Source organism: Balaenoptera ricei, chromosome 16 (assembly GCF_028023285.1).
Source record: "Balaenoptera ricei isolate mBalRic1 chromosome 16, mBalRic1.hap2, whole genome shotgun sequence".
In the NCBI taxonomy this organism is placed as follows: domain Eukaryota; kingdom Metazoa; phylum Chordata; class Mammalia; order Artiodactyla; family Balaenopteridae; genus Balaenoptera; species Balaenoptera ricei.
In genome coordinates this window covers 110049319-110072361 of record NC_082654.1, presented here as the reverse complement: position 1 = coordinate 110072361, position 23043 = coordinate 110049319, and the positions used below count along the sequence as shown (strand labels likewise).

Here is a 23043-nt window from a genome sequence, read left to right as displayed (position 1 = left end):
GAAGCAAAGAGGATCCTCATACTCTAATGGTAGCATAAATTGATACAGTCACTTTGGAAAGCTGTGACTTTAGTAAAGTTGAAGATACACATTCGCTATGACTCAGCAATTCTATTCAGAATCTCTTGTATATGTGCAAGTTTGTAATAGCTAAAAACAACATACAATCCAAACATATCAACAACAGAATGGATAAATTATGATGTCATAAGGTGAAATATAATGCACCAATGAAAATGAACAACAACTGTAACCATTTATAATAATATGATGAATCTCAGTATTGAGTGAAAGAAGCAAGTCAATCAAAGAATAGATACCATGTGTTTCCACTTACGTAAGGTTCAGAAATGCAAAACTCAACTCTAATGTTAAGGATACGTACATTAAATAGTAAAACTATTAAGAAAAGAGAACTGGGATGTGACCAGGGAGGGCTTCTGAGGGGCTGACAATGTTCTGTTTCTGAAACTGGGTGTTTGTTTTATAATTATCCTTTAAGTAAACTGTACAAGTAAATCTTATACACTCTTCTGTGAATAAGAAAGAATATATGTCACATATATGCATGATATGTGTCATAATTTTTAAGTAAAGTAGAGTAGTTGTTTGGCCTGAGAAAGGTCATCTTTAGTACATTTGATTCACAGAAAGGTAAAAATAATGGTCATTCAGAATATTTATAGTGTGATTACTAAGTTTTTAATGGATTTACCATCTTATGTGGCCTTCAAGGTCAAAAGTCAGTAGTCTCTAGTGCTGTCACTTGGGCAGCTAAGCAATTCCTACTGGTCAGTAGTAGGCCTAGGGCAGAGATAAGGAAAGTATTACCAAAGAGATTCAATGAATTGCCATAATGCCCCTTCCCCCACCCGCTTACTCTCAAGGAGCTCTGTGGTCTAGCCAACAGAGCAAAAACAACTAGAAGAGAGAAATTTTGAGGTGTAGATATGGTAAAAAAAAAAAAAAAAAAAAAAAAAAAAAAAATATATATATATATATATATATATATATATATGTATGTATATATATGTTAATAACAACAGCAATAATGCAGGATAAGAGTTGGAGAGGCCAAATTCACCTTACAAAATTTGGAAGACTATGGGCAAGTAAAAGAATGCGGGTGCCATGAGATGATTTCAGATATGCTGTTTTGATACAGAGAGGGTGTAATCTCCAACCTATGTTTGGAGGAGAGAGGAGGCGAAGAGAAGTCAGTGTGAAGAGGTGGAAGACATGTCGTGTTACCATTGAGCGAAGTTTCACGTGGGTGTTCTCCAGTCTGAACTAAGTTGCTCCCCAAACCAGTGGTGGGCAGGGCCAGACAGACCCAGTAGCACTGAAAATGTATGTGTTGTTTTTCTGTTGCTGCCCACAGACTTTTTTATTTATAATCTGTACTGTTTTACAAAGCAGTCATCACAGACACCTACTCAGGGACACAAACAAGAAAGATTCCTTTGACTTCAGTGTTGCTGCAGAGATCCTTCTGAATTTCTTTTAGATCTCTATGCTGACTCCTTGCTCTTTTTCCTCCTATTAACTATAGGTACGCTCCAAGATGTTGCCTTTTTTTCTCTCATTTTCTTTTCTTTGCATTCTGTTTTCCATGGTGAGCTGATTCACCCCCAGAGCTTCAGTTAGCACTTCTTTCAAAAAGACTTGGAAGTCTATGTTTTAATCCTAATGGAACCTTTGTGCCCATTTTCTCTTTCCAAGTCCCTTGACGGCTATCTCCATTTGTTTGTCCTTCCATCACTCCAATAAGTTCAAAACTGAAACTCGTAGTATTCTTTCTGCAGGAAAGCTTCTCTTTCTAAGCTGTTCCTTTTCATCAGATCTACTCGTCCTTCAGCTGCCAGATGGGAACCTTTGCTCCTTCTTTCATGCTTCTTGCTCTGTACATAGCTTGCACAGTGCCAGGTACTGTGGTCAGCCTTGGGGATATAAAGATGAATAAGGATAGACCTTGGTCCTTGAGAAGCTCAGTCTTATGGAGGACATAGGCCATATTCTCCTCTAATAAAGAGTAATAAGACCTATGAGAGAGGCATGCACCAAATGCAGCGGGAGCCCAGCAGGAGTTAAATCAAGAAGGGAAACACAGGCAGTATTAGAGGCAGCAAAGTTCAGTGGATAAGAGTGTAGGTTCAGAACCAGACTGGGCTTGAATCCTACCCCTCTCCCCCGCCAGTGATGTCAAGCTGTATGACCTTGGACAGGTTCCTGAACTTTTACATACATGGGTTTCCTTAACTGAAAACGTGGATGATTGTAATATCTACTTAGGTTTCTTGTGAAAGTTAAATGGAATAATTCAAGCAAAGCACTTAGAACAGCACATACAAAGATTTCATTCATTCACTCAACAAATATTTATTGAGAACTTACTCTGTGCCAGGCACTGTTTTAGGGGCTCGGGAGACATCAGAGAACAATATAGATGAAAATTGCTGCTTATGGAATGTTAAATCTAGCAGGGAGACAATAAGCAATAACCATAAACAATAAATTCTATATATAGTATGTTAGATAAGTGTCATAGGAAAAAGAAAAACATAAATGTTAGTTATTAGTATTACTATATTTTAGAGGTCACTTGATCTTGGACTTAGAGAGAAGTCCTTTAAAGGGAATAATACTATGTTTCATCAAATCTAAGATGCATTAATTATAATTTTCCCCATTGTTTTACGTACCCCTAAGAAAGGAAAAAGCGCTGCCAATTAAACTATAACACAATGCTTTTTCATTACCTAAGATTCTTATCTTAAACTTATTTAGACACATTTAGGCATGAATTAAAAAAAAATCATATCACAGTAATACATACAGAAGGAAAATAAAAGCAGCAATTGATTAAGGTATTCATGAAACTTCATTACATTTCGAGTTCAGTCCTCAGAATCACTTTTTGATTCGGTCACCAATGTCTGTGTTTTTCCACCAATCTTATCATCTATGCCATTAGGCACTTTGAGCAAGTCCTCTTACCTTATCTTCTCCCCTCCCCTCCTCTTGTCTTTCCAGATCCACTAAAGAGCTAGAAGCCATTGGTGCTGAACAATTCAGTCAACTTTGTAATTAGGTACAAGGAGCTTACTCTTCACTCCTGTTTTGGGAATGTTGCTTAAACACATCAGAATGACACTGCACCACCTGTCTCCTTAACATTTTGATTCTTAGAGGTTAAGAGTGCCCCCTTCTGATCTCCTAGATTGTCTTCTAGGCCACGGACACTCACTCTGCAAGTATGGAATGCTAGTGCTTTCGATGTGTGTGCACACACAGGCAGTGACAACTATGTTATGACTGGGGTCTGGCGACAGTTGGGTGCCATCCCCTGTATGATGTGTCCGAGTGTCCGAGGTGTGAAAATGCAGGAACAAGAATGGAGGTGTTAGAGTCAATGAAATACTACGTTATTAACTAGTCTATTTTCCTTTTTCCGAGTATTTACTCTTTGTCAGGCACTGGGCTAAACATTTTACACTTAGGATCTCATTTAACCTTTCTCATTTACTAATAGAGCGCCATTGAGGTAGGCACTCTATTATTCCCATTTTATAGAGCTGCATTATCCAATAGAAATATAAGGCAAGCCACATACGTAATTTAAAATTTTCTAGTAGCCACGTTAAAAAAAGTAAAATAGAAACAGGTGAAATGAATTATAATAATATATTTCTTTTAACCCAATATATTTAAAATATTATCATTTTATCCTATAATCAACCTAAAATATTTGATTTTCCTTTTTGCATACTAACTCTTCTAAATCCAGTGTGTATTTTAACTTAAAACACATGTTAATCTGGACTAATCACATTTCAAGTCCTCAGTGGCCACATGTAGGTAGCAGCTACCATATTAGACAATGTAGTTATAGATGACAAGAGGATTCAAATTGTCCAAGACACGCATAAAATATGTGGCCGAGTGGATTCTCCAACTGAGATGTAGATATAGCTATGTGACTAATTCTTGACATGTGAGTAAAAGTATTTTCTTGCAACTAAGGAAACTTTCCTAAAAAGATAACTGGTGAGATCCATAACGCAAATCTGGGCATAGAAGGAGCCTGACGGGGCCTCTTCGTAGAGCAGAGCTGTCATGCCAACACTGGGCAGCCTACCTCTGGACTTTTGCATGAGAGATACTTAAACTCCTATCTTGCTGAAGGCATGACTTTAAGTCTTTGTTACTTGAGGTGCAGAAATAAAAAGAACTTGATACAATCTTCCTGAAAGACAAACAAAATAAGAGTAAGATGGAATATAAGAGAAAGAAAGAAAATTACTGGATCAGTCCTTTAAATCCAACATCCTACTAATAGTTCAAGAAAGAGAGAAAAGAGAGGGGAGGAAATTTCCCAGAACCAAAGGACACAAGACTCTAGACTGAAAAGGCTCACCGTGTACCTAGCAAAAGGTGTGGAAGAGACTCAAATTGAGGCATGTTGTGAAAGTTCAGAACACCAGAGATGCCCCTGGAAACTTCTATTAAGCTAAATAAAGACTACTTACAAATTACTAGCAATCAGAATGGCTTTGTCTTTCTCAAGTGGCATCAGAGCCAAATGACAACAAATCAAATACCTTCAAGATTCTGAGGGAAAATTATTTGCAGCTTAGAATTCGAGAGCCAGCTAAACTATCAATCAAATGTGAGGGCAGGATAGAGACATTTTCAGATTTTCGAAAACCTCTCATATACTTTCCTGTAACAGGCTATGGAGAATACCTTCCACCAAAACAAGAAATCAAAAGACATGGCACAGGATCCAGGAAAGAGGATCTCTGGCACAAAGGGAGATCTCACAATGAAATCTTTGCAGAGAGCAACCAATAAGTATCGTAGCAGAAGGAAGGAAGGAAAGTGTTCTCAGGAAATAAACACACACAACTGTTAATGTGCATATGGCAGAAACATTGGCACATTTGAGAAAAAAATTAACAATAGGTAGGTAGAATTTCAGACTCCCCAAAAGGGCTAGTATCAAGCCTCAGTAAAAAGGAAGGAGAAAAAAGAAAAGAAATATGTAAATAGTATATTACTTGGCTCAGCAATTAGCAAGGTTGGCATAGCCACAATAATGTAAATACTAACTATTCATTTAAAAATCATAATAGGGACTTCCCTGGTGGTCCAGTGGTTGAGACTTCGCCTTCCACTGCCGGGAGCATGGGTTCAATTCCTGGCCGGGGAACTAAGATCCCACATGCCTCGGGGCCAAAAAACCAAAACATAAAACAGAAGCAATATTTTAACAAATTCAATAAAGGCTTTAAAAATGGTCCACATCAAAAAGTCTTAAAACAAAAAAATCATAATAAAATTAAGTTAGGGGGATGGAGGGAATACAAGCTGGGATGGCGAGGGGGATATAGAGAGCTAGCAGAATAAAGGCTTAGTGTGGAGTAGCCAAATTGCCATACTTCACATCACAGCTCTCTTCTTACTGGTTGTATGATGTTAGGTAAGTTATTCAATTTCTTATCTCTGAGTTTCCTCATCTGTAAAATGAGGATAATAATACCACTTACCTCAATTGTTGTTTTTTGTTTTGTTTTGTTTTTTGGCTGCACCACTCAGCTTGCGGGATCTTAGTTCCCTGACCAGGGATTGAACCTGGGCCCTCAGCAGTGAAAGCGCGGAGTCCTAACCACTGGACCGCCAGGGAATTCAACCTCAGTTACTGTAAGTATAAAATGAGTGTGTGTTTGTGTGTATGTATATAGTTTAAGTATATAAAATGTACTGGTAGGGCTTCCCTCGTGGTGCAGTGGTTAAGAATCCGTCTGCCAATGCAGGGGACATGGGTTTGATCCCTGGTCTGGGAAGATCCCACATGCCGTGGAGCAACTAAACCCTTGCGCCACAACTACTGAGCCTGTGCTCTAGAGCCCGTGAGCCACAACTACTGAGCCCACGTGCCACATCTACTGAAGCCCACACACCTAGGGCCCGTGCTCTGCAATGAGAAGCCACTGCAGTGAGAAGCCCGTGCTCTGCAACGAAGCGTAGCCCCCGCTCGCCACAACTAGAGAAAGCCCACGCACAGCAATGAAGACCCAACGCAGCCAAACATGAATAAATAAATATTTCTTTTTTAAAAAAAAAAAGAAACTCTCTTGTGGTGTGTAGAGGAGAGAAGACAGTACTAGCTATTACGATTATTTGCATATCTAAAACTTGTTTTTCTGGCAAAAACAGCCACCGCTATGAACAAATATGAACATAAAAGGCCATCACCACCAAGAACAGTTCAGTTAGCAATAGCTATTTGGTCTTTCTTAGATGATGCTCTTTCACCCCATTAAAATTCAAAGCGTTTCTTTGATACAGACCAATGGGTTTCCATGGGAACCTGCTGTATTACCTAGGCAACTAAGGGCTCATGCTGGTACTGTAGGTTATTTAAAAATTTTCAGGAAATTCAGGTCTACTCAGCTTCTTGGCTAGGCTGAAACTCTATTTCATTATTCCCCTGCGCCAGACTTGAAACTTTCCAGGTAGCCTCAATAAACACAAACAATAATGAAGTTTCTAATTGATCTTGTGACTTCTACAATTCTTTATATTAACAGGTAGATATTAAAGGAGTTACAGTTGACCAAAGGTTTTATGAAGGATCTATTTGATAAAATCCATACTTTCTTAGAAGACTGATTGAAGACCAATCAATTCAAGGTTGAGATTCAAGTGTCTGGGACGGGAAAGATTTTGCAGTTTAAAAGAATGCACAGTAAACTTCAATAGCTTCATCTCAGAGGGCTGGTGAAAGGTTTAAGAAAGATAGTGAGTGTAAATCATGTGTACTGAAATCAGCAATCAATAATATCTGCTCTTGAGAACTGTGGACTAGATACTGCTATACCTGAGTGTTACATGGTTGGATAAGCACAGCCCAAAGAATCTTAGTAATCAACCTGGAGGAAGGTCACTTTTAGAGTTGCGACTAGGGTTATAACTTTTATATATTTTGTAGTCGAATTAGAGAAGCGTAATCAAGGATGCTTATCAAACCTGCATAGGGTCTGGGGATGGAGGAGATAGCTCATAGTTTTAATGAAAGACTCAAGGATATCAACAGGTTGGGATGATGGGCTGGCATAAAGAAGATTTAATCACGCTACTCTCCCGCTTAATCAGTTCTAGTGGCTTTCTCTTGCTGACCAACAAATGCCCTGATATCCCAGCATGGCACTGAAGACCCTCACATTAGGACTTAGCCTGTTTTCTGACTTTATCTCCTACCACTCCCTACAGATGCCCATCTCTTTATCTTAGCTATTAACTGTTCCCAGATCTTGCCTCTAACATTCTGCCTCTCTTCCTGCTCTTCCAGTCATCTGAACTCCCCAGTCACCCACCTGATTCTGAAAACCCTATCCATCCTATTAGGCCCAACTCAGAAAGTTATTTTCTTCATGAAGTAGTTCGCAATCCCTCCAGATCCAAACAGTACAAAGTCTGCCCCTGAGAGTCAATCGTCTCACGCTGCCTTATATCAGAGGTCCTGGTGACCTTGATCAGTCCTCTTATTAATTTCAAAGTTTCTTAAAGACAGGAGCTGGTTCAGTGATGCAGATTCCATTTTTAAAGTATTTATGGGACAAACAAATAAGTGGTAAGTGTGAAATCCTGTTTGTGTCCAAAACAAAACAATTTCAGGGGAATAGGACGGAATGAACATCTAACTAAATCTTAGGGGTCTAGTCGACTGTAAGTAAAATAAGTACAATTACTGTGGGCACTAAAAGCTAATGTAAACATAGGCTACACTCTCCAGATGAGTGAACAACTGTTGTATGACGAGATGTGAGGCAATTATCATTCTATATGGCCTCTGATTATTGAATGCTTAGAGAATTGCTAGATGGTGTGCTTATGGTGGGAAGGGCTTCACCTGCAGGGTGGTGAATTATCGTTTACCTTGCCAATAACAGCATATTCCTCACCCTGGGACCTGATTAAATCTCTCCACATTCTCAGCCCTACGGAGACGAAGAAGCTTGAATCCTATGTCTCTGGCCGTGGCTGGAGTGGGGACACACTGGCCAAAAAGGAATGGGTTTACCTTATGGTGGGAAATAAGGGACAGGCTGAGAATCATGAATCAGCGTGGGAGCCCAAGAAGGATGACCACCGCGGGAGTCAGGCTGAAAACCTGCATGTCAAGCCAAGAGCTGTGAGGGAGGTGACCACTGGAGAAAGGGGTGGGGGAGCCGGCAGCCTGCAGAGTGGAGCGGCCCTTTCGCTGAAGGATCAGAGGGTCGGATGGGAGAGGCGTCTACGTCTGGGCAGTTTGTGCTTCTGTAATCATTTCTGTTTTGGTCCACCTCATTACTTCTTAGAGTATTTTGAAAGAGTAAGGAAAGCCCTTCTGGTTTCCAGCTCTGCGTGTAGGGAGCTTAGAATTTGCCACTCCATCCTAACAAGTAAAAAGCTGAATAGACTAAAAAATCAACTCTTCTAGGACAGAAGGCAAACCACTGCCCCCAAGACTGGAGAGACAGACAGATGAACACAGAGAAAACTTAGCAGAGACAAACAAACAGAAACTACGTGGGAACCAGTGCCAAGGTAGGAAAGCCAGAACTGTAATTGACAAATGCTGGAGGCTCAGTGTGGACGACTCTGAGAGTTAAAAACTCCAGGGGGGCCCGGTCATAGAGGGCCTCCACAATTGTGAAACTTACCTCCAGGAGCTCAACTGGGTTCCCACAGTAAATATCGGAGAAAAATCCCCTCATGCTTCTAGCAGGGGGAGGGGAAAAGGAGCCATTTTGAAATATGCTGGAGCGCTCTGTTCTTCTTAACAAAGCCTTCCACCAGGAGAAACTAGTTAACCAGAGCCGAACCTGCTGGGGGTGTTATCAGACCCTAAGAGACCTGGGGAAGGGAAATCCCCAACTCCAGACAGCAGTAGCCTTCCACGTGGGAAAAGGGTAATACCCAACTCTAGCCCACTCTAGCCATCCTCTCCCACCTAAGAGAGGAGGAAAAAAATAAGACTCATTTGAGAAGTCTACAGTCCAGAGCACAGGCTCACTGAAAGAGACCTAATCATAGGACTATAGAATGGTTCCCCTCCCCTTATACCTTACCGCGTTACTAAAGACCTATTTACAGCAGTTCCTTTTAGCTGGTACAGCATGTCCGGTTATCAAGAAAAAATTTACAAGGCATACCAAAAGGCAAAAATACATAACTTGAAGAGACAGAGCAAGCATCAGAAGCAGGCATGACAGGGATGTTGGAATTTTCAGACCAGGAATTTATTACAACTATAATTCATGTGTTAAGGGGTAAAAGAGACAGCAGGCAAAAACAGATGGGCAATGTAAGCGGGGAGAGATGGAAATCCTAAGAAAGAACCAAAAAGAAACGCTAGAGATAAAAAACACTGTCATAGAAATGAAGAATGCCTTTGATGGGCTTCTTAGTAGACTAGATACAGTTGAGGCGAGACTCTCTGAGCTGGAGGATGTATCAGTAGAAACCTCCCTAACTGAAAAGCAAAGAAACAAAGACTGGAAAAACAGAACAGAATATGCAAGGACAGTGAGACAACACTTACAGGTGACACACCCAAAATGGGAATACCCAGAAGGAGAAGAAAGGGAGAAAGAAACAGAAGAAATATTTGAAACAATAATGGCTGATAATTTCTACCAAGTTAACGTCAGACACCAAAACACAACTCCAGGAAGCTCAGAGAACACGATAATATAAATAAACGCAAAAACAAAAACAAAATGACTCAGGCATATCGTTTTCAAACTATAGAAAATCAAAGATAGGGAAAAAATCCTGAAAGAATCCTGTATCTACAGAGAAACAAAGATAAGAATTACAGGTGGCTTCTGCTCAGAAACCAGGCAGGCAATAGAAGGAGTGAAATGGACTTCCCTGGTGGCACAGTGGTTAGGAATCCACCTGCCAATGCAGGGGACATGGGTTCGAGCCCTGGTCCGGGAAGATCCCACATGCCGCGGAGCAACTAAGCCCATGCACCACAACTACTGAGCCTGCGAGACACAACTACTGAGCCCACGTGCCACAACTACTGAAGCCCACGCGCCTAGAGCCCGTGCTCCGCAACAAGAGAAGCCACCGCAATAAGAAGCCCGTGCACCACAATGAAGAGCAGCCCCCGCTCGCCGCAACTAGAGAAAGCCCAAGCGCAGCAACGAATACACAATGCAACCATAAAATAAAAATTAATTAATTAATTAATTAATTTTTTAAAAAAGGAGTGAAACATTTAAAGTGTTGAGAGAAAACCCCCACCAATCTAGAATTCCTTATCCCACAAAATTATCCTTCAAAAATGGAGAGATAAACAAACAAAAATCAAGGAAATCTGTTGCCAGTAGACCTGCCTTGCAAGCAATGTTTAAACAAATTCTTTAGAGAGAATAAAAAATAGGTCAGAAACTTGGATCTACATAAAGAAAGGAAGAGCTTTGAAAAAGGAATAAGTAAAGGTAAAGTTAAAACTTATTTTTCTTATTTCTAACTGACTTAGTGGATAACAGTTTATTAAGAATGATAATAGCAACAATGTATGCAATTATGTATGCTTGTGCATCTTTTACATATGTGTGTATATGTATACTTATAAATAAAATGAATGACAGCAATGATAACAAGGGATGGGGGAAATTAGGATTATTTTGTTATTATAAGGTACTCACACTACACATGACGTGGTATAGTGTTATTTGAAAGTGGTTGGATTAGTTGTAAATGTATATTGCAAACTCTAGGGCAACCACTAACAACAGTTAAAAAATAATAATTTATATGCTAGGAAAGGAGAGAAAATAGAATCATATAAAGTGCTCAATATTAAAACCACAAAAGGCAGCAGAAGAGTGAAAGACAAAAATAAGAACAAAGAACAAGGGCAGCTGCATAGTAGAAGAGACGTGAGCGCCCCCTTAAGCTGAGCCCTGCACCAGCCTGGCAACCAGCCCAGGCAGACCCTCACCTGCAGCAGGACTGCTCAGCTGAGCCAGGCCTGTCGGCCACGGCGCAAGCCCTGCAGACCCATGAGCCTAGGCACACACATGCGTGTTTAAGCCACTGAGTTCCAGGTGGGCTTCTAATGAGGCATTATTGTGGCACTATCTGACTAAGAAAAAGAGCCTAGCTGCCCTGTGTCACATTCTCTCAGGGGTGTAAGGGGTGACTTACTGGCCTGTCATTGAAGCGAATTCTAAGTAACAGGCTCCATGAGTTCAGTGGATGGCGGATGGCTCTTTCCAGATTCTGACTTTGAATTTCAGAAAGGCCTTTCTGGAGATGATGTGCTTTGCCACGAAACAGTGACTCCATAGTGTTTCCCAGTGACCAAGGTAGTGAGCTAATAGCTGTAGACACGTACCCAGAGCAGATCTAAGGAATCTTTTCTACTTCCCCACTCCCGGGGGTGCTCAGAGGCCTGGTGTAGACAGACAGAAACTGCAAGCCACTGAATATAATGACTGCTGCTTTTTCTTGCTGTTGCTGTACGGCTAGAACTGTATCAAATATTGAATTTAATTAATAGAACCTCAAAAGTAATGCACTAAGGCAAAACATCATAGATGCTGAAGAAATCACTTTAGTTTCTAGTTGTTAGTATTAATTGTTTAGAACAATTCCCAGATTCATACACGAGAGTGACAGACTACTACAGATGAAAGAGTAAATATGTTCTTTAGTATACACAGAATTTTTAGAATCGATTTCTTCATCATAAGTGAAGTATAAAATAACCTGGCAACAGCCTAAAAGAGTCTTAGGATTCCCTATGGTTGAGTTGTTTGGAAATTTGTAGTGTTTCCTGCAAACATCTATTATTAATTCTAATGTTAATAAAATCGTGTAGTATACACTTACGAGTTCCCATAAAAGTTAAAAGAGTTTCTATTTTTAGTTGACTTTTCCGCTTGCTGACTTTTCATCAGAAATCCACACGGAACTCTCTCTGCCAGACCTTGGCCGGGGAACTGAAGTGCCCTCCTTATTGATTCTTTGCTTGCTTGATTGATCTCGTCACATCTCTGTTGAAAGCAGCCACTCTTGATTCCATTAGCTGATTTTATGAGCATGGCACCCATGTACAGTCCCAGATGAGATTCTAGGACCAGCCTGCCTCCACCTGCTCTGACAGCGTGTGATCGCCCCTGGCTCTGCTCTTTGTATGTTTTTAGACAGATGTCTGCTACCTGCTCCCTCCTAGAGTTCCATCATGGTGCTTTGTGAGGATGGGATACCTCCCCAGTGGTACTTTTGGCCTAAGCTCTTTTTAGTCACAGTTTATGCATCAGTCAGGGAAAGGTGGGTGTTTGAAAGGATTAATACTCATGATTGTGCCCTATGTGACTCTCTAGCATTATCTTCTGCCATAAATATTGCTCTTTCCTCTGTTTTTAGTACTCCTCTCCCACTTTATTTACCTTGAAAATGCTCACTTAAGTGGTACGTCATCTATAAAGTCTTCCTGGGCTCTTTCTTTCCTAGGCCATTAGTCAGTTCCAGTCTCACCCCATCTGTCCTTGGATATATGACCATCGCAGTACTTACCACATTCTATTTTCTGTCTCCATCCATAGCCCATGCTTTAAAAAAAAAATTGTGGTAAAATAAATGTAACATAAAATTTGCAACTTTAACCATATAAATCAGTGTCATTAATTACATTCAAACTGCTATGTAACCATTGTCACTATGTATTTCCAAAACTTTTCACTCCAAACAGAAACTCTATACCCATTAAGCAATAACTCCCCATTTCCTTCTCTCCCTCCTGGGCCCTGGTAACCTCTAATATACTTTCTAAGTTTATGACAGTAAGTTTGTGGAGTACCTAATATTCTAGGTACGTTGTAAAAGTGGAATCATGCAGTATTTGTCCTTTTGTGACCAGCTTATTTCACTTAGCTTAATATTTCCCAGATTTATCCATGCTGTAGCATGCATCAGAACTTCATACGTTTTATGGCTGAATAATATTCCAGTGTATGTCTATATTTTATTTTGTTTATCCATTCATCTTTTGATGGACACTTGGGTTGTTTCTACCTTTTGGCTGTTGTGAATAATGTTGTAGTGAACATTGTACAAATGTTCAAATATCTGTGTACAAATATCTGTTCACATTCCTGTTTTTGATTCTTTGGGGTCTATACCTAGGAGTGGAAGTGCTGGGTCATATGGTAAGTCTATGTTTAGCTTTTTGGGGAACTGGGAAACTTTTCCACAGCAGTTGTACCATTTTACATTCCCACCAGCAATGTATAAGACTTCCATTTTTCCCACATCCTCACAAACACTTTTTTTTTTCTGTTTAAAAATACATATATATATATATATATATATATATATATATATATATATATATATATATAAAAAACAGGGCCCCACCAACCAATCAAAAATGGGAAGTGAGGCAGCTCTTTAGGTTTTTCAGATCAAAACTTGACTGTTCCTGAATTCAGGCAAAGGTTGGGATTTGACATTTCAGTTGCAGTTGTAAGTTTTTTAATATCCAAGTAAAAAGTCATAAATAATTCAATATTTATTGAGCACCCACCATGTAGCAGGCATGTCCTAGAAACTAAGAGTATAAAGTGAAATTAAATACTCACTTTACCCACTCATTTATTCAACAGAGAGGCATTGGGGCAAACCAAAATTTTAATTAAAAAAAATATATATATAAACATTGCCATCCTAGTACGTATGAAGTGGTATCTTATTGTGGTTTTGACTTGCTTTTCCCTAATGATTAGTGATGTCGAGCATCTTCTTCTGTGCTTATTGGCCGTTTGCATATCTTCATTAGAGAAATGTTTATTCAAGTTCTTTGCTTATTTTTAATGGGTTGTTTGTCTTTTTATTGTTGAGCATTAGAAGTTTTTATATATTCTGATTATTCAACCCTTATCAGATATATGATTTTCAAATATTTTCTCCAATTCTGTAGATTGTATTTTTTACTTTCTTGATAATGTACTTTGATGCACAAAATTTTTAATTTTGATGAAGTTCAACTTACTATATTTTCTTTTGTTTCTCATGCTTCTGGTATCATTGCCAAAGTCAAGTCATGAAGATTTACTCCTATCTTATCTTCTAAGAGTTTTTTTTTTTTTTTTTTTTTTAAGAGATATGCTCCCTGTACATTCACAGTAATTATTTTGGAATCTAGTGTTTGTTTTCAGATTCCTGGGGGATATTTTTCTTTCTTTTTTTTTTTTTAAGTTTATTTATTTATTTATGGCTGCATTGGGTCTTCGTTTCTGTGCGAGGGCCCTCTCTCGTTGCGGCAAGTGGGGGCCACCCTTCATCACGGTGCACGGGCCTCTCACTATCGTGGCCTCTCTTGCTGTGGAGCACAGGCTCCAGACGCGCAGGCTCAGTAATTGTGGCTCGCGGGCCCAGTTGCTCCGCGGCATGTGGGATCCTCCCAGACCAGGGCTCGAACCCGTGTCCCCTGCATTGGCAGGCAGATTCTCAACCACTGTGCCACCAGGGAAGCCCATCTTCTAAGAGTTTTAAGAGTTTTTTGCTCTTTTATTTAGGTCTCTGATCCATTCTGAGTTAATTTTTGTATATGGCATAGGGTAGGGTTTGAACTTCATTCTTTTGCATGTGGAGATCCAGTTGTCCCAGCACTATTTGTTAAAGAGATTGATCTTTCCTCATTGGGTGTACTTGGCATCCTTGTCGAAAATCAATTGACCATAGATATATGGGTTTATTTCTGAATCTCGTTTCTATTCCATTGGTCTATTTGTTAATCCTCATGCCAGTACCACACCATTTTAATTACTATAGCTTTGAAGTGAGTTTTGAAATCAGGAGGTGTGAGTCCTCTGATTTTGTTCTTCTTTTTCAAGATTGTTTTGGCTATTTGAGTCTCTCGAAATTCCATAAGAATTTGAAGATCAGTTTTTCCAATTCTGCAAAAATGGCTGTTGGAATTTTGATAGGGATTGGCTTGAATCTGTATATCACTTTGGATAGTACTGCTATCTTAAACAATGCTAAGTCTTCCAATTCATGAACATAGGATATCTTTCCATTTATTTAGGGCTCTTTAATTTTTTTTTTTTTTTTTTTGGCAATGTTTGTAGTTTTCAGTGTACAAATCTTTCACCTCCTTGGTTAAAGTTATTCCTAGGTATTTTATTCTTTTTGGTGCTATTGTAAATGGAAGTTTTTTTCTTTCTAAATTTCTCTCTTGGATTGTTTATTGCATATATACAGAACACAATTGATTTTTGTGCGTTGATCTTGTACACTGCAACTTTGTTGAATTAGTTTATTAGCTAATAAATAATAAATAGCTAATAAACTATCTCTATTTTATTTATTTCCACTCTAATCTTAATTATTCCTTCCTTCTATTAGCGTTGGGTTTAGTTTGCTCTTCTTTTTATTGTTCCCCAAGGTGTAAAGTTAGATTTTGAGATTTGAGATCTTTTTTCTTTTTTAAATGTATGTATGTGCAGCTATTAATTTTCCTCTGCTACTGCCTTTGCTGCATCCCATATATTTTGGTATGGTATGTTTTAATTTTTCTCTCAGTATTTGCTAATTTTCTTTATGATTTCTCCTTCAATCTGTTGGTTGACTGGGAATACGTTGTTTAATTTTCACAAATTTGTGAGTTTTCCAGTTTCCTTCTGTTATTGATTTCTAGTTTCATTCCACTGTGATTGGAAAGGATAGTTTGTATGATTTCAATCTTTTAAATTTATGGAGACTTGTTTTGTGACCAACATGTGGTCTATCTTGGAGAATGGACCATGTGCATTGGAAAAGAACATATATTCTGCTATTGTTAGGTGGAGTGACTGTATCTGGAGATAGGACAAAAAACCTACCATTGACTTTAATTAGAAAGAAATAACAGAGGGGAACTTATGGGCATAATGGTATTTGTAGAAAACTTCCAGCCTACAGAGCTTTCATGATAATTGAAATCTTTCAAAGTCCCAGGAGAGTTTTCTTTCTGAAGGGCCCTAGACAAGATCACTCAGCAGGGAAGCTTGTCCTAAGACCTTTTCCCTTTGTGCAGTCTCCCCACAAACAGGGCCTGGGGGACGGGACAATCTGCTCGGCCTCTCCCAGCGATATGGCCTTGTGCAAGTCCCTTGATAATTACTTAATAGAGCCATAGAACGTTCTGCAGATTGTAAGTTACTTTCACAAACGTATCCTTGACAACTCTTGGGACCAGGTTTCATTGTATTTTATGTATTATGATTGATTTTAGCAGTTGACATTTAAGAAGCAGGTGGCCCTCTATTATCCCTGGCCTCAAAATCTTTTCATTCCTCTTATACTCAGAAGTCCTGGACAAATGTTTTTTAAGTGATTTCTTGGCATCTAAAGTTCTAAAAGCATTTGTCCTGTATGGGAAAAGATGGCAGAACATGGCTTATTCTCTTAATTTCTGAGAAACACCAAGCAAAAATACTCTGCAACAGATAAAACCTAGAATTCACTAGAATTTCATCTTACTAAATGGTTATTGGTAAAAGAGAGCAAGGGATCTGACGGAGAATTCAGAAAAGTAGTTGAGACTGCTAAACAGTAACTCAGCACCTTCCCTCTGCTTAAAAAAAAGACAGGAAATTAAATGCTATCAGAAAATATAAGAAAATCTAGACAAAAGTAACACGTTAAACTTTTGATGCAATAATGCTCTCAGGAAAGCCAGATCTGGGGGGCAGCTAAATGTCCAAATGTACTTTGGACTTTAAATTGGTGCTAATGGTAAGATTTGGTTTTAAAAAGTTAAGCTTTGGAGAAAAACACCAGGTCCCTAAATGATGATTGCATGGGATAAGGGGTTAAAGACAGTCACTAGGTTGTAGTTGGATAAGTATACGTCTAACTCTAAATGGTATCATTAAAAAAATTAGTGATTATTATGTAGTGATTAGTTTGCATGAATGATTTACTTAAACAAAATTAAGAAAAAATAGAAATAGCCTAATTGATTGGAAAGATGTGCTAATTATACGCCCACAGTAAATGTGGCAAATGCATGCACACACACTCACACATGAGGTCCTTGAGGAAATCCAACATCTGGTGCAGTACCATTCAGCAAGGCTATCTACAAAGTATAGACATTTGCAAAATCCTTGAAAAGTGCTAGGCTACCAGCATCCCCACAAGGCTGCCTGCTCTGCACCCTCCAGATCATAAAGGAAAGTACGTCATAAATGCAGTTTTCTCACTATGGGGATAAAATCGGGTAACAGGGAGAGTGAGGGAACACTGGCTGAATAAGTACATCTACTCGGTGTAACTGAATTTACAGTTCCCATAAATGGAGGTGTCACAAGAGGGTGGTCAGGGGCATAAAAAACATCAAACTCTAGTCCCTGATACATAGGTGTATGTTGAAAAAGAACACCATAGTGATATACTAACAGCTTTTCTTTATTTATACCCAAATTTCCCCTTCACAGGTACTGCTGTATGTGGGCATAAGCAGGGCCCTTTAACCCTTGTCTCTTCTTAGCCTCTGAGATTCCCCACGTCTTTAGCGTAGCATAGATTCCTAACAAACTGAATGCTTTAGGGGGCCAGCAGGTCTTGTTTCCAATGGGGAATAAACACTGAGGACTCCTGAAATTTCCATCTGGAGGTTTTTAAGTCCCTCTAATTTTTTCTTATGGCAGAGAGCCTCTTCTGTGGGGTGCCTGCCACCCTCAGAGAGGAAGAGCCTGGGGGCTCCCTCCAGCCCTTCTTGGTGAGATTGCCGGGCGTGGGGTTCCCTCTGGGCTCACTCTCCTGCGGCAGAGGCCACTGCTATTACTGCTACTGCTGCTTTGGGTACAAATGCACTTCTTGCTGGCTTGTGGCTTGATGGGTATTTCCCATTTTTTACAGGAAACCTATTCTTTTTTCAATAAGAGAAAAAAATGCACAACTTTTTGTTTGAGTTAAAATTTACAATACATAATACATTACATTACATACAAATCTCATTTGTTATGATTCTAGTAACTCCACATTTTTGGATAATTTAGAGATTTACCTTAGCTGAAGCTTACCACTATTTTAACTCAAGAAAATGACTTTCTCAAGATTTTGACAATGCTGAATACATGAAAAAGTATGTAAGGGAAAATATTATTCTTTAAAAAAATTTTAAATGTATTTTAAGCACTGTGAAAAAGTTTTAAACCCTCTTTATTTATATATCATGGGTGTATTTCTTATGAATCAGTCTCATCCATTCTTTAAAGCAGTTTGACCAAGGAGCCCTGCTAGGCCATAACGAGCCCAGATTCAAGAAGTGTTGAGTACCAGAAAGTAAAAACAAACAAACCCCTAAATAAGAGTCCAACTTTTTTCTTTGAACATTCCAGTTTTCTCCCACATATTATTCAGAGTTCTTGGATTCAGGCAACAGCAGTGGCTTCTTGCTGTCTTAAACAGAGAAACATTTTTTGGAAGCCTCTTAGGGACCGTACGTGTCTGAAGGATCTGTTTGGAAAAGGGAGGAATGCGAACCTCCATGGTGGGAGGAGGCCGGAGCCACAGCAGGAGGCTGGGGGCCTGACCAGTCAGCATGGCCTTCCTGGGCTGTTCCGTGGGGTCTGGTTAAGTCTTGGGAGACTGGCCCACTGGCCAAGTCCAGTTCACACCCTCCCCTTCTCCCCCGGACGCTGGGGTCTGAAATGGAGACTCTGTTCCCTTCAGCTTCTGCAACAACAGCAAGATGGTATTTCCAACAGAGATCAGATGCTGGGCAGCCAAAACCAAGCCAACAACCCCACAGATGTCCTTTCTACTGGTAAGATTTTGGCAAAAGAATTTTAAATCATTTTGTGCGGCAACAATTTATTCATTAAACCACTTGACTGAGATATATCAATAATTCACGTACCATAAAATTCACCCATTTGAAGTGTACAATTTATCAAATGTTAGCATATTTGTAGGATTGTGCAACTACCACTACATTCTAATTTTAGAACAAATCATTTATATTCAAAATTGGAGATAAAGAACTCCATGTTACACATCGTTGCCTAGATTCGGAAAACACCCCTGTTCTGTAAGGAGGTAGGTCTCTGACCACAGCTTCCTGCCTCTGGAGTCTCTTTACCCTTGTCAGCCCAAGTAAGGAGGAGCTCAGGGTCTGCACAGTGGGTGGGTTCCTAGAGACAGCGCTGACTCAGTGTGGCAGGGGGGTGCTGGCTGATCACTTTGTATCCTCTGGCCCCAAACGTCCACATTCTGAGAGGAGCGGGCTGGGGCAGCAGAGACCCCATAGCCTCTTTGTACCTTCCATCTTCATTTTACTTTTATTCCTCAAAGGAGCAAAACCAGAGAAATCCTTTAACTGCTTTCCAGACTGGCCTCTAGGGGGCAGACAATCCCCCAGGGGGGGCAAAAATGGAGCCTGTTTCCCAAAGCCACCCCCAAGGTTCCATCAGGAGGAACCCCTTCCTGAGATTTTCTGTTCATGGGTCCTTCCTGGTTTGCCATAGCTCCTCCCAATTCTCGAAATCTACACGGTAGGGATAGAAGGGGTCAGAGGAGTTGTGGTTTGTATTCTTGGAAAGAAATCTCTTACATCCTCCAACCCTCACCCCAACTCAGGTTTATAATGTCCTGAAAGGGGCATTAACCTCTCCTGCAAGTTTTAACCTTTCTATTTCATATACCTTACCCTTCATAGTCTTTTTTGTAATTGGAGTAAAACATACATAACCTAAAAAGTTACCATTTGGACCATTTCTAAGTGCATAGCTCAGAGGCAGGAAGTACATTCACACTGTTGTGCCACCATCACCACCATTGACCTCCAGAACTTTTTTTATCTTATAAAACTGAAACTCTGTACCCATTGAACAATAACTCCTCATTCCCAGCCCCCAATAACCAGCATCCTACTTTCTGTCTCTGTGAGTTCGACTACTCCAGGTACCTCATATTAGTGGAATCAGCTAATATCTGTCCTCTGTGACTGGCTTATTTCACTTGGTATAGTGTCTTCAAGGTTCCTCCGTGTTGTATCCTGGGTCAGAATTTCATTCCTTTCTAAGGTTGAATACTATTCCATTGTATGTATTTACCACGTGTTGTGTACCCATTCATCGATCCATGGACACCTGGGTTGCATCCACCCCTTGGCTACTGTAAATAATGCTGCTCTGATTATAGGGGTACAAATATCTCTTTGAGTTCCTACTCTCGATTCTTTTGGGTCTTCATAGTCTTTTATGCCCATGGGAGAAGAAGGTAAATCTGCTCTCGTGTAGGGTTTCCCAATTTTTCAGGTTATGGCTTACAAAGGAAATACCTGTTCGGCACCTTGGGGGTAACTCGAGAGGTTGGGAGCCCAGACAGTCGTGGAGGTGACGGGCTCGGGTTCCACTGCGGGGCTCCCGGCATACACGGGACACATGGGCAGGGGAGCCCTTTGATCTGGACGACTACGCTCCCCAGGTTACAACCCCACGTAGCAAGCGGTGCATGGTGTGCAGATGCTCTAGGGATGGGCGGCGGGGCAAAGTGTCCTAAAGAGGCTGTCATCTCCTCTCCACTCACACGCCCTCTTAGAGAACACAGCCCTTTGTGGCCAGAGGATGAGAGACATTGGACCTCAGAGCGCCTGGCCACAGCTGCCTGGAACAGTGACATACACGTTACATCAAATTCCCTCTAGAGCCAGAACAGGCCAGGGCACCTAAGGCAGAAGTCAGGTGTGGGAGCTGAGCTGGAAGATCAGGTCAGTTTAGGGACTGAGGCTGCCATTCTGAGGCCCGAGTGTAACGGAGCCAGGGAACCGGGCTGCACAGGAAAGGGAGACGGAACAACCCCAGAGCTGCAGCGAGGGCGGCATCCGAGGAGAGGAGACAGGATGGGGCAGGAGGACGGGAGGGGAACGCTGCCCGGAGACCTTTCCTTCGAGGCCGCCTCTGTGTCCTGCATTTCTCTTTTGTGAAAGTCAACTCTGTCTGCAATAAGAACTTTCTTCCCTTGAGACGGTTGAATGGCTTTCTGTGCCTTGAAGATGCAGGAGAGTGGGGCTCGCTGGGAGAAAAGTGTAAGGTGAGGAAGCCGGAAAGTCAGATCTAGCCTAGTGGGAAAGGAACAGAGTTGCCACCAAGACAGCACCAAATGCTTCTTTTTTAAATCGTTTATTAATCTGTTTGGTTAAACAGGTAATGGAAACTGAGAATAATAATTTGCTTAAAAAGTTCAGGTCACAAATGCCCTTTCCCCTAGGAAACGAAAGACTCCATGGTTACAGAGCACACCACTGGGTTATGACACCGTTTCAAAAGAAGGTTTCCAATTCGTTATGTAACAATGTAAACTTCAAAAATAGTAAACTCTAACCCCCTTGTCCCTCTTTACAGATCTATCACAGATAGAATTTTCTGGCAGACCTAAATTGTGGAAGTAGACAGCCTGGTGCTTAAAAGTTTCATAAAAAGGTTTGCAGATTCAGTAAATCTTGCGGTCTTGGTCAGAAAGTAAAAGCAACCAGCGATTCATCTTCTGCAGAGTCTGCCTTTTATGCACACTGTGACCCGTGTTCTACTCCACTGGTCATCAGCTTTGCCACTTTTGTACACACACACACGCACACACACACACACACATATGTATAGTCTTTTATTTGTTTCTAAAGATTTCTACATCTAAATGGTAAGACGGCACCAGTGACCTATAATGTCACCTCGCTTCACATAGGTAAAGACAAAAATTCTGTAGAAGGCACTGTAATTTCTCTTCCATGATCTTACACAGACACGCGAGAGCAAGCCAGCTGGGGCTGGGACTTAACCTTCCCTTTCTGTTACCTGGCTCGGGCCTGTCCTCCTCCAATCGCCACCCCCAGTTAGCCATGACTGTCAGTGGTTTTCCACGTCCATTATCCTTTTCTGCTCCAGCTCTTCACGTCCCATCCACCCATCCATCCAACAAGCCGTTTATCCAAATTAACTCAGAGTGATCTTTTGGTTCATTGAAATCCCTTAAAATGAAGCGTACAGCTCTGGTATGAAGCAAAGTATGACCTACCATAGCTGAAAAATAATCACAGTGTGCAATGTAATTTTCAGTTGGGAAGCATCAAAACATCTGCCCTGCCTTGTCAAGAACATCCGTCCTCCCAAACAATCTAGGCAAGGATCATCTTAAGCTGCTTTACATTCATTTAAAAAGAGCGGAGAGGTTCTTTTCTCTCCCATATTTAACTGGTACCCTTAAGTGAAAGGTCTGATGTGAAAAAAAGTGCAAGCAAGTTGGACATGCCAATAAATACCATATAACTTACCGCAGATTACCAAAACTGTACAGGTATGTACACCTCACCAAACCGAGGTTCCCCCTGCGGGGAAGAGATTCCAAATCACCCAGGCGAGCGTCGCCACAGAGTTCTCGGGCGGACCATCAGCGGGCGAAGGAGGGCCGGGCCCTTCCGCTCTTGTTCTGAGGTCCCGAGCCCAGGTCCGCGCCGCCCTCGGCCGCCTCCTCCTTCTTCCTCACTTTGAGGCGGGTGAGCAGCTTAATCAACCAGACGTCCCACTCCTCGGGCAGGAGCAGGAGGAGGAAGCCCAGGCCGATGATGACCATGGCGACGACCCGGACCCCATTGAAGACGATCTTACTGGTGTAGCGATCAACAACTGCAGGGGATGGAGAGCGTGGGTTACTGGGGGGCGATCGCGCCAGGTCATCGGGGCAGGGGCGCCCCGGCCAGGCCAGGGCCTGGGGCGTCCCTTTCCGCGGGGCCGCAGCTGTTCTCCCTGGACCGGGCGGGCAGGGGCTGCCTCCCAGAAATCCCCCATTAACTTTACAAACCCTGTCTGCCGTGAGGCCTTGCGCTGTGTTTCACTTTCCCCCAACTGACCTGGTACCTTAGTTCCGACACTGATTTGTGCGAGAGACAAAAATGAAACACCAGGGGCAGTTGTGGATGCGCGTGTGTATTAATATATACATCCACCAAAGTTAATCGTGGCCACCTCCGGGTTGGCAGGATAATTAAAA

At 41.1% G+C, this 23043-nt stretch overlaps 1 protein-coding gene across 2 annotated transcripts in view; it reads right to left on the bottom strand.

Annotated features, from left to right (window-relative positions):
* Positions 1–21186: 21186 nt before the first annotated feature.
* Positions 21187–23043, bottom strand: part of SLC35F3 (solute carrier family 35 member F3) — a 304606-nt gene continuing 302749 nt past the window's right edge. For both annotated transcript variants that reach the window (XM_059899437.1, XM_059899438.1), the window contains one exon: positions 21187–22679. In XM_059899437.1, coding sequence (XP_059755420.1) covers positions 22444–22679 — 236 coding nt within the window. In that variant the 3' untranslated portion in view covers positions 21187–22443. The remainder of the gene's footprint in view (positions 22680–23043) is intronic.